Source organism: Lepidochelys olivacea, assembly GCF_965140295.1.
Source record: "Lepidochelys olivacea isolate rLepOli2 genome assembly, chromosome: 3".
NCBI lineage: Eukaryota > Metazoa > Chordata > Testudines > Cheloniidae > Lepidochelys > Lepidochelys olivacea.
This window is the reverse complement of record NC_140413.1, coordinates 29,381,637-29,393,807: the sequence shown is the minus strand read 5'-3', so window position 1 is coordinate 29,393,807 and position 12,171 is coordinate 29,381,637. Positions and strand designations below refer to the sequence as shown.

Sequence of the window (12,171 nt, the reverse complement as noted above, 5' to 3'; positions counted from 1 at the left end):
TTAGTAACTGTAGAGGTAACAGGCTCGATTTTCCAAAATGCAGAGTACTTACTGAGAGTCTATTGGAACTGAGGGCATCTGGCACTTTCCAAGAGGTGCTGAGCACCTTACAGGATCAGGTGCAATGTTTGTAACCCATGAGACACCCCATTTTCTTTCCTAAGTCAGTGGTGTTTGTGTCAAGGGGGAGGGTATTGTTCTCTATTGTAGATTATCCAAAAGTAATTTATTTATAAGGAAAACACACCCAAGAAATGTCTTTGTGGTTTCCAGGCTATTCTTGAGCTGGCTCCATATCAGTTTGTGGATATGCCTGTGGGGCATTTGTAGGCTCAGAAGGAAAATATACCCGAGGAGCATCTCATAGTTTCCTGACGTTATCTTTTGACTCCTAGTCTTGTCTCCATGACAGGCTGTTGACATGCCTCTGGGGCATGTATAGGGTTGGTTTATTGATTATGGTAAAAGGTTGTATTACTCTCCTAGATAGCTGTTCCTGTGATTCGTGTGCCATTCGTATTTGAGAATGAATTACATCTAATATTCCAATGGAAAGGGCCCCTTCCTGGAAACATGTGGGTGTCTGCTTCAAGCACAACCATTTGTGTGTAATAGCACAGGAGCCTTAATTCGTATCCTGAGAAGTGCCTAGTCATTGCACCAGCTTATCTTTATTAATCAGAATTAGATTCCTTGCCTCACAGCCCTGCAAGGAACTCAGTGTTTTGCCATTAAGAAGCCTTTTCCTTGTGCCTGGAGATCTGCTAGAAACCAATGGAGAAGGCAGTGTTGTGATTGGGATCATTGTTTCCCAAACAAATGCAGCTCATACATTCCTCTGCCCCCCCCCCCCACAAAAAAGGTTTTTCTGTTTATTTTCCCCACTTTTCATGCCTTGAAGTGAGACTGTGAGGACAAACTATGCAGCTAGTGTCTCCTACCATCTTCTTCCCAGAGACAGAAAACAGTTGCACAGATCATCCCCACTTCCATTGCTAGGAGTAAGAAGTCGTTTAGTCACTGGCTGGGGACAGAATAATATAGCAGAAAAGATTAATTTGCGTATTGTTTGTAAGCCTGGTTGTGGATGAAAAGTTCCAGTGTGAAGTATTGTATTGTTACTACTATCATTGGATGAAATGCAAAGGGTGTATACCAAGCTCATTATAATACCAAGCAGGACCGAGCACTCTTGCCTGGTCTTATAAAAACAAACCTTGCTTCAGACTTTAGATGAAATTGAACTGAAAGCCCCTCCACACTGGGCTGGGATTAGGACTGCGGTGCTGGGGTAGAGTGTGCATACAGGGAATGGTGGGTCTCAGACAAAAAGACACAATGCAGTTGGTGGGTCACCTTATGAAAAGGTTTGGGAACCACTGCTCTATTTAACCACTGAGCAGGGGCAGCCTAATCAGGGTCAGTGGAAACAAACTTTTCCAAACTGTCCTACTAATGAGCCTCAGTCCTGACCCAGAGAGTCAGTAATTATACAGTAAGAAGACAGGTTAGTCTTCATGCTCTGTCAGTCCTTTGCCTCTCTACTTTAACTAACTGACAACTGAGTGTACTTGTCTGCTAGGTTGTGGACAGATTCATCCAAATCCATTTCATATAGACTGCTGAAGATTTTTCAGATGGTAACAACCTTCAGTCACTATTGATGTAGGTGGATTTGAACTGCTGACCTGGAGGTGAAAAGCTTTTATCCCCTATACTCTATGAATTGATCTCTTGTTCTCTTGTGAAATCAACCTTATGACATAGATAAATTAGGACAGCTGCCCTGAATCCCCTGACCTTTGTCCTTTCTATAATGTATGGAAGCCTATTTGATTTAGTTTATTTATGAAACTACCTGTCTTTCCTATAAATTGCTGCTTCCAGACATTGGCATGTAAATGTAGCATGTGAAGAGGAAGGGAATAGTGAAATGTCTGAGTTCTCATCCTGCAGAATCCCTGTTGCCATATATTGGGTCATGAATAAGGTCAGAATGATGCTTTTTAAACCTGTGAATTAGCCATATGATGATGATATAAGTGCTGGATGGCATCTTTATTTCACCATGATCTGAGCACAATATCAACTCTTGAAAACAAAATGAGATCCTCTTAGGATCTCTTATCAGTCAGATAAGGGCTCCCAGTTAGTTGAATGTTCTCAGCTCCACTACGACCCTCTTCTAATCCATATCTGACTGATAAAGGATTTTTTAGGTGCTCTTAGTAGTTGACATAAAGTCATGCTGTGTTGTAGTTCTCAGGTTATAGCTGGCTGTCAATGAAAGTAGAGTAACAATAGGGGGACATAATATGGATAGCTGTGTTGGGGGGAACTTGAAGCAGGGAGATCTCAGGAGAGTGCAGAGAAGCTGGTGGGTGGTAGTGAAAGGAGACAGTTTTGATTTTTAAAAGGCTTTTCAAATAAAAGAAGTTTTAAAATGTGCAGCCTCCAAGTCCCTTTCAAAGCGAGTGGTCAATATTAGATGTATCTGAGACACTGATCAGCTCTCTCATGCATACTGAAATGATTAGTGTCGACAACATTAGGTGATGTTATATTACCTTAACATTAAGTTGTTGTCTTGTATGTTACTATGTGGTGTTATGTGATCTGAGGGGTTTAGGAGGAAATCAGGTCCTGCCTATGTGTGCTGGAGTTGTTACTTGCAATGTTCCAATAAATCCCTGTGACTATTACAGCTAATAGCAGCAGCTGGAAAACCACAATGCTCTGGGCAGGGACTTAGGAGCTGAAATAAGTCTGATCTATGGTGAACATCCAGTCTTGAAAGGGAAGAAGATTTGTACTGCAGGGGTTAAACTGATGACTATTAATCATCAGCCACTGCAGACAACAGGAGATTGGTATGCTGCCCTCCATTTTCAGGACACATACTTCCACATGACAATACATCCTGGCTGCAGAAAGTACCTTTGCTTTATAGCAAGAGACATCCACTACCCGTACATGGTGCACCCCTTTGGTCTGTCACTGGCCTCAAAGGTCTTCACAAAATGCAAGGTGGTAGTAGTGGCCCACTTGTGCCACTTAGGTGTCCAAATTTTCCTTTAGCTACATATTTGGCTAGTAGGTGGAGCTCAAGCATCCAAGTCAACAGCAGCATCCTCATTATCAGACAGCTATTCTCTCATCTGACCCTGAAACTAAGTTTAGACAAATCAAAGTTGAAGCAGATAGAGTGTATAACATTCATAGGAGCAGACCTCAATGCCATACCTGTGATGGCCTGTCTTCTGGTAGTCAGGTTTCAGTCCACTTTGTCTGAAAGCCTAAAATCCAACACAGTTACAGCAGTGCATTCCTGTCTACAACTGCTGGGCCACATGGCCTTGTACGCATATGTAACTCTGCATGCCAGACTTCACCTTCATTGTCTATGGGCCTGCCTTCATTTGGTTGATCTTCTGACTAGGCATCCTCTGGACATGCTTGTTTATAGGGCTGCAACGAGTGCTTGAAACCCTGGACTGGTGGCTGGACCCTCACAATGTGTGCAAAGAGTTGCTTTTTCTGTCTCCTGAGCCAGCTTTGACTCTGGTTACAAATGTGTCTACCAAAGACTGGGGGGCCCACCTTGGTTGACTTTGTGCGCAAGATCTGTAGTCACCCGTGGAGGTGTCTCTACACATATATGTGCTGGAGCCCTGTGTGATTCATTGGGCCTAAGAAACATTTATGTCTACCATTAAAAACCATGGTCACCTGTACATATCTTTTGTAGACATTATGCCATCACTCAGGCCTTTTGGGACGATGGTAGCTTGGATAAGTAGGAATTGCAGTCTCTATTCAGATCATCCAAAGTCCCTGCATCAGTAAGGGAGCAGCTACGGCATCACCTGCAATAGAATATATATGTTCACAATCACTTCAAGAAGAAAAATGGGCTACTTACCTAGAGTAGCTTGTTTTTTGAGATCTGTTGTGCACATATGCATTCAATGGCTGCCCCACCTTCTCTGCTACTTCTGACAATAATTTCACTAGTAGCAAGAAGGAACGGAGAGGGAGGTGGCAGACATGCCCTTTTATGGCCCTGGCTCAGCACACCAGGAGAGCTGGGGCGCATGTGTTGCCCAATGGTACCGCTGGCAAAACTCTCTGACTCAAGTGCATTGGGCGCACATTACTCCTGCAGAGGAACGTATATGCAGTTGAATGTATATGTGTACAATGCATCTCAAAGAATAAAAGTTACTATTGGTAAGTAACCATTTTATTTACTGAAGGACACCTAGACTGGGGAAATCTTCGCAGTTCAGGAATGATTATCCATTGATCCAGGTACCAACTTGTTAGTGTATGATGGTAACAGGATTGTTTTTCTAGCAAGCTTACAGAGAACGATACTAGATCATCTGGGGTATGAAAAGACACTGAGCTGTGTATCTGACAGATATTTTGGCTGAGTGTGGCTGCAGATGTTAAGGACTAGGTACTTTCCCGCTTTACCTGTCAGGAAAGGAAAGCGCCTGCAAGAAGAGGCAGAATTCCTTTAGGAGCACACCAACCCACCAAGCCCTAGGTGTTCATACAGACTGAATTGGAAAGGCCCTCTGTCAGAAACACCAGCTGGAAATTGGTATTTGCTGGTAGTGTCTGACACCTTCTCAAAGTATGCTGTGGCATGACCACTGAAGGATAAAAGGACTGAGACTGTTACTGATGAATGGATGAAACATGTAGTGTTGCAGTTTGGCCCACCAAACTGCATCTAAAGTGATCAGGGGAAGGAATTTGAATCATGGTTGTCACAGGAGGTGTTCTGGCAACTCCAGATAACCAAGGTGAGGACTGGTGTTGCCCACCCTGCAAGTAAAGGGAGTGTGGAGAGAGTGCACCACTGGTAGTTTGTCAGCAAAGACCAACGAGGCTGGGATACTAAGTCACCTTTTGTTATCTTTGCACAGAACATAAGCATGCACTCACCTATCCATCACTCTCCTATGAGGTCATTCTGCACACTCATGCTTCCCTGTGACTTGATGTTCAGGCTGCAAGAACTGACAAGACCCCCTGCTACTACGCAGGTGGGTGATGTGGCGGAGTCTTATATCAGTGACTCAAGGACAGCATTCCCGAAGGTGGAGGAACAGATTAGTTGGAAGCGAGCGTGTCAAACACAAGATGCCAGGAAAAAGGAAAATTATGTGCCCACCCAAAAAGGAGAGAAGGTGTAGCTCCGCAACTGGAAAAAACAGTCTGGAAAAAATCTTCAAAGTACTCCTTTTTGGAGGGGATGTTACACAGTGATTAAGAAACTAAACAGCTTATCTTTACTGATACAAAACAGCAAGACTGTGCCACTTTGCATCAAAAACTGGTGCACACATTCACTGAAAGAAAGGGGAAGGAAAACACTGAGGATACCCAACAATTATTCCAGAAGGATGCAGAACAGGATTTGGAGGTACCCCCAGCAGGTTCTTGTGGCTCATAATGGGAGGCCAGTTGTGTAGGAGGAATTGCTGGGATATTCTTGGGACCTCAGCACAAGCTGTCTTCAGCAGGCGGGGTGTGTACAACAAATAGAGGACATGAACCCTGCGGTCACTGATAATCTAGATCCAACTATGAATGAGGTGTCAGTGACGGAATAAAGGCCTCTAGTGGGCAGACCAACACAGAAACCTGCATGGATGGCAGACTCCCTGGGTTCCTAGGAGTTACTGATTTTTAAACTCTTATTTAACTAGAGGGGGAAAAGTTGTAATGGTTAGTGTAGACAGCAACTCCACCAGTGTATGGTGTAGACAGTGCTACGTCGACAAAGGAATTCTTCCGTCGACCTAGCTACTGCCTCTTGGGAAGGTGATGGGAGAATCGCTCCTGCAGGCATAGGTAGTCTTTACGCTGAAGCACTACAGCGGTGCAACTGCACAGCTGCAGCTGCGCCGCTGTAGCATTTAAGTGTAGACGAGCCCTAAGTGAAGATTAGGGTTCCTAATTAATCTCACATGGCTAAATGATATTGCTCAGGGGGCCCTTAAAGGCTATGGAACCTTTCAGGGCAGTCTCTGCTAGTTTGAGTCTGGTCCAGGTTGTGGTCACTGATCTAAGTGAGTCACTTAGGAAGCTTAGTAGGAAGCTGGTCATGGAGCACGAAATCTTTTCAAGCGTACCACAGAGCAGGCACTGTATTGTGGAAACTGATCCAAGTGGCTCTGTAGTGCACGGGAAAAGATTTCGTGCTCCATGACCTGCTTCTTCCTGGACAGCTGTTTCTATCACCAGTTTTGGCGACCTGGTAGTCGGTCTCAGCAAATAGATAAATTCTAGAACAGGCACAGACAACACTGTCTTGCCATAGGAAGTGGTTTCTTCTATGGTCAGGCTTAAAAAAAACCATCTGGGTAGGTGTCAGTGTAGGGAAAAGTTCACTGCTGCTGGCCACGCTTTCTGTGTTCTGTGGATGAACAGGAATTTCATTCTCCAGTTTATGCCCCTTTCATGAACTCTGAATCTGGTTAGAACACATGTAACACTGTACAGCTTTAAGAAAAGGAGTAGTTGTGGTACCTTAGAGACTAACAGACTCTAAGGTGCCACAAGTACTCCTTTTCTTTTTGCGAATACAGACTAACACGGCTGCTACTCTGAAACCTGTACAGCTTTAATCACTAGGTTTTATTTTTGGTTCCTTTTACTGTTGCTTTAATTACTGAGGTAACTGAAGGTTTTCTTCTGTTACTGTTGATATTTGTGTGATGTTAGACAGATGGTTTTGTGATACCTGGTTTAACATGGAGGCTTATGCAGAGTGCTAATTTGTCCTAGTGTTATAAGTCATAGTGACCTTTACTAACCCGTATACCAGAACCTGAGATGTAACAGTCATATTTCAATACACTCCAACATATCCCCAGCAAAAAGACCTAGTACCCTTAGATACCAGACCAACAAAGGATGAATTCTGGCCTTTAATACATTCTGCGGAGCCATTACGAGGCTAATGAGGAGGGTAATCAGATTTGTAAGCAGAGCGAACAATACTTTTCCTTGTATTCTCCTTCTGAACAGGTGTTTTTAGAGCATTATATTTCAGTGGTTTGCTTTTAGTTTTCCTTATCTCAGTAAAACAAAAATGTTGGCAGCTAATTTGAAAACTTAGTTTGTGTGAAAGATGTGACTTTAAATATTAACATAACCTTCCCTATTATCACCTACTGAACAGGGAGCCTTGTCTTGCATTGAAGCCAAGGAGAGTTTTGCTATTGACTTCAGTGGGTTTAGGATCAGGCAAAATTGTAGCCTTGTAAGGAGAGTTGGTGCAGTGCTGTGCCACTCCACAAGGGGCTGCAGGAGTGGTTGTCTCTTAAACTCCTCCCTGAACCTCTTAACAGACAGGATGGGTGAGTAAGAAAGATATGGGCTGACTTCTGGACAGCTCTGAAGGCCCCTTCTCAATGGGCAGCAGTGGCCAAAAAATGTGGAGATCTATAAAGACTGGGGTAGAAAATAATACTGAAAATATTATCATGCTGCTATATAAATTGATGGTACATCCTCATCTGGAATAATGGGTTCATATGTGGGCACCTACCTCAACATAAATAAAGCAGAAACCGAAGGAGTTCAGAAGTGGGCCAAGAAAATCATTATAGGCATCAAAGACTTCAGTATAGAGAGAATTTAGCAAGATTGTGACTCTTTAATTTAGAGGAGAGGTGAATAAGATGGAAATGATAGGAGGATTCAAAATAACAAATGGTGGAAAGTAAAACCATTCTTATATACTCTCCTATAACCCAGAAAACAAGGACATTCAGTGACACTGAAGAGTAACAAATTTAAAACTGATAAAAGAAAGTAGTTTTAACATATGAGTAATGGATCTGTGGAATTCATTGCAGCAATATATTGGACCATGAACATTTCAATACTAAACCAGACCTGGGCTCCATGTAGTTCACTATCCTGTCTCCAACAGTGGCCAGTACCAGATGTTTGAGAGGAAGGTACACGCAACCTCATATTAGACAGATGTGGAATAATCTGCTCCCTACATTAGGTGTCTTCCTAACCCTGATAGGTAGGGTTTGGCTTAAGCCTTGAAGTATGAGGTTTAATATCCTTTCCAAAATGTGCTAGCGTTAACTATGATAATTCTGAATATTCTTGTTATCTATATAAATGTCCAGCCCCCTTTTTTGAATCTTGCTTTAAAGATGTGCTTAATACACATTTAAAGTTAAGCACTTGCTCAGTTTTCAGAGTAGCAGCCGTGTTAGTCTGTATTCGCAAAAAGAAAAGGAGTACTTGTGGCACCTTAGAGACTAACCAATTTATTTGAGCATAAACTTTCGTGAGCTACAGCTCACTTCATCGGGTGCATACCGTGGAAAGTACAGAAGATCTTTTTATACACATAAAGCATGAAAAAATACCTCCCCCCACCTCACTCTCCTGCTGGTAATAGCTTATCTAAAGTGATCACTCTCCTTACAATGTGTATGATAATCAAGTTGGGCCATTTCCAGCACAAATCCAGGTTTTCTCACCTCCCCCCCCCACACAAACCCACTCTCCTACTGGTAATAGCTCAGTGTTGTCTTGCATAGGGATAGATTTAAACACATGCTTAAGTGCTTTCTAGTCAGGGCCTTAATAGTCTAAGGCTTTGTCTACACTGCCAATTGAACTACAAAACTTTTGTCATTCATAGGTGCTTTAAAAAGCCCCTCCCCCCCGAAAGACAGAAGTTTTGCCACAGCAAGTGGCACTGTAAACGGCTTGTTGTTGGCAGGAGCGCTCTTCTGTTGACAATGCGAACCCCGCTCATAGGGGGTGGAAGCATTTTGTCAGCAAAAGTGCCCTCAAACAGCGTTCACGCTGCCTGACTTTTAGCGATACGGCCATGTTGCTAAAAGGTGTGTAGTGTAGACCAACCTTAGAATGCCTGTTTTCATTCCTATGACCTGGGTATGAAGGGATCTGGAATTTTTTGAACGTGGTCTGAAATGAAAAATATAACCATAGGCAATGAAAACAAGGTATGTATTTACTAACTGTGAAGCTTAATTTAGGAAACCTGATGGCCAAGTGCAATTTGGAGGGTTTGACATAATTTTTTTAGTAAGAAAATGTTTGTATCAGATCAGGGGTGGTCAACCTGAGCCTGAGAAGGAGCCAGAAGTTACCAATGTACATTGCCAAAGAGCCACAGTAATACGTCAGCAGCCCCGCATCAGCTCCCCTGCCGCTCCCAGCACCCCCCACCCACCGGCAACCCCACCGATCGGCTTAGGGCCTGTGGCAGAGCCAGGGGTTGAGCGGTGAGCACCCCCAGCATGTTGGAAAGTTGGTGCCTGTAGCTCCAGCCCCAGAGTCGCAAGGAGCCGCGTATTAACTTCTGAAGAGCCGCATGTGGCTCCGGAGCCACCGGTTGGCCACCCTATATCAGATGAATTATTTACAACAAATGCTCACCATCCCATGGGAAGGGATGTGTCTACATGTCACTGACACCTATCTTACCAGATCTTTTGTATTGTTTATTTTATCAGGTTTCTCTGGCAATTGTGTTGGCTGTGGCAAGAAGGGGTTCTGCTACTTTACTGAATTTTCCAATCACATCAATCTTAAACTGACCACTCAGCCCAAGAAACAGAAACACTTAAAGTATTATCTGGTCAGGAATGCACAAGGAGCTCTTACCAAAGGATCTGTAATCTGCTGGAAAGGGGCAGGTGAGATAATGAAGCTGTCTTGTTGGAGCTCTGGTTCTTGTCTGCAGAGCTTAGATAGCACAGAGATTGGCGTCTGAGAAAAACCTGAGATAGACAGATAAACGAAGGAGTCTTTAAAGCTAGGTGATTACTAAAGAGCAGCTGTAGAAAGAAATTGATTAATAAAAAGTTGGCATGTTTGACAAACTGTTAGTGCCCGCTTTCCAAATGTCATAACAACTGATTCAAATTAGTTCATGTTTTAAACTCTCAATTTAAATTTGCAAAGATAAAGCTCTTGTATCGCGTCTCAGTGGAAGGGTCTTGTTTTCGTAGAGTTCAGAGGCCGACAGGCTTCATCTGGTCCTTGTTCAAGCACTTTGTTCCAACCGCCAGAGAGTTCGGGCCCCACGCTAACCACCACAAGTGAGCTTGTTCCAGCACCAAACCCAAATGCTCCGGCTGGGACACAACAAACAGGTAACTTGGAGAAGAGAAACCCTTTGGGTTACTAAATATTCTTATTTGTGTGTGTGGGTAAATGGAAACACATAGCACAAAATGAATAAAATGCGGATGTCTGGGTTAACTAAATCAAGTAACTGGTATAATAATGTCATCGCTCTGAAAAAAGAAAGTTAATGGTTCTTTGAAGGCTTTTTCATCACAAGCGGTTTTTCAAAGTAATTAATGAGGAGTTGACAAATAGCTTAATGTTCAGAAAATGTTTCTCTTCTGGAATCAGTGAGCTTCATAGCTAGGACAAGCCAAATCTTTGAGATCCATCTGTTGTAAGGTGGTGAAAGTGGGCTTTACCATTTTGCAGCTGTTGCTTATCTAGCCACAAATGCTTTGGAAATTAGTTTGTTTATTTCAGTTTTTTTCCTGTTTATTTCAGTGATTTCCTCTGATCCAGTCTATTTTATGATATGAGTGGAAATCCTCTTTATTGCAGAGATTATATGGAAGTTAGGTTGAAAGCTTCTGTTTTTTTCTTTTGCTAGTAAAGACATTGGTTTATTTTTTATATTTCAGACAAATTAAGGCCAGGTTTTCATATTTTTTAAAAAATAACCATTATCTTTTATGGTTAAAAATATTTTCTTTCTGAAGGTTTTGCTTTTCCATTTCCTGGTGTGAATAGGTAGGTGTTTACTGATGAAAGGTGAAATGATCTCTCTGAATTTCCTCCTAATGAAATCAGCTGTCCAGTGTCTTGTGAGTGTGATGGGTATTTGTATTTTGAGAACTTCAGCAACTCCACTGACATTTTTATTATCTCTATCAGAGAGGAGCCTGAACTCCAAATATATTAAACAGCTGAGATTTGGAAACCTGGTGTCTATTGAGAACAAACCATTAATCCCCCTAGGACATCACTGATGTATATATATTTTCAAAAGATGAATGTAGAAAAAGTAAAAGTAATTATAAACAGAGTTAGGGTTAGTCAAATCTACCTATTTATTAATGTGACACTGTCAACTCCTGATAAATAAAAAGATGTTTGGAAAAAAATGTAAACTCAAAATTTTGCTTGATACAATTGATACAATGCTAGATTCTTTTCATTAAGGCCCGTTCCTGCAATGAGCTTCCCATGGAAGCAGGTGTCTTCATGCTATTGGGCTGAATATGTGGATCTGATTGCAGGATTGGGGCCTCATCCACATGTAAACCCCAAGTAACTCCAGTGAAGTCGGTGGAGTTCCACTAGTGTAAAACTGATATGAGATCCAAATTGGCCCACTGTGTTCAGTGCTGTAAACACAATGAGGGGTTCCTCAGCTGATGTAAATTCTCCTACCTCCATTGAAATCAGAGACCAATTGATCAGTTCATTACACCATCTGAGGAAATGCCTCTCTAATAATTTATTTAAAATAACTTCTTTTTTTGTGGCAGGCATAATATCTGATCATCTCCCATCAACAGCAGCATTAGGTTCAACTGTTTACAATGGCAAAGATTCTCCCAAACAACAGCTGGTGAAAAATAACCTGACAGCTCTGACAAGACCATCAGTCTTAGGTACCTTTGAACTTTGTGTTTAACCGATCTAAATTGTATATTCTGATTTGGTTACCTGAGGAGAAATCGAAGTATTCTATTTGGCATAAATTCGTCTGTTCCTGGATCAGAATATTCCCCTAAGAGTCATTGTGTTAATAAAATCTCTTGTTCCTTATTAACTTTCAAGGTGTGTTGTATGTATTTTCTGACACGGCTTCTGTAGAAGTCAGAACAGTAATTTATTATTTTTTTTACTTCATTTTACTCTTATTTTAGTTTGAAAAGAAAGCAGCCTTTATTCAGCATCCAGACTCTTGGAAGGATTTGTCTGTGTCGGTTTCTTATAGTCACTCCAGAACAGGTTTTATACATCAATTCAATGATCCAGGAAAGCTTTATTCTGACCATTCAGAAGCTACTTATCAAAGGATGCAGTCCACACTGGGAAATACCAGATTTTAAG

At 42.1% G+C, this 12,171-nt stretch overlaps 1 protein-coding gene across 7 annotated transcripts in view; it reads left to right on the top strand.

Annotated features, from left to right (window-relative positions):
- Nucleotides 1–12,171, top strand: part of GREB1 (growth regulating estrogen receptor binding 1) — a 174,073-nt gene that overhangs the window by 106,797 nt on the left and 55,105 nt on the right. For all 7 annotated transcript variants that reach the window (XM_084623304.1, XM_084623301.1, XM_084623300.1 and 4 more), the window contains exons 5-7: nucleotides 9,534–9,716; nucleotides 10,032–10,175; nucleotides 11,601–11,726. In XM_084623304.1, the coding sequence (XP_084479430.1) occupies nucleotides 9,534–9,716; nucleotides 10,032–10,175; nucleotides 11,601–11,726 (453 nt within the window). The remainder of the gene's footprint in view (nucleotides 1–9,533; nucleotides 9,717–10,031; nucleotides 10,176–11,600; nucleotides 11,727–12,171) is intronic.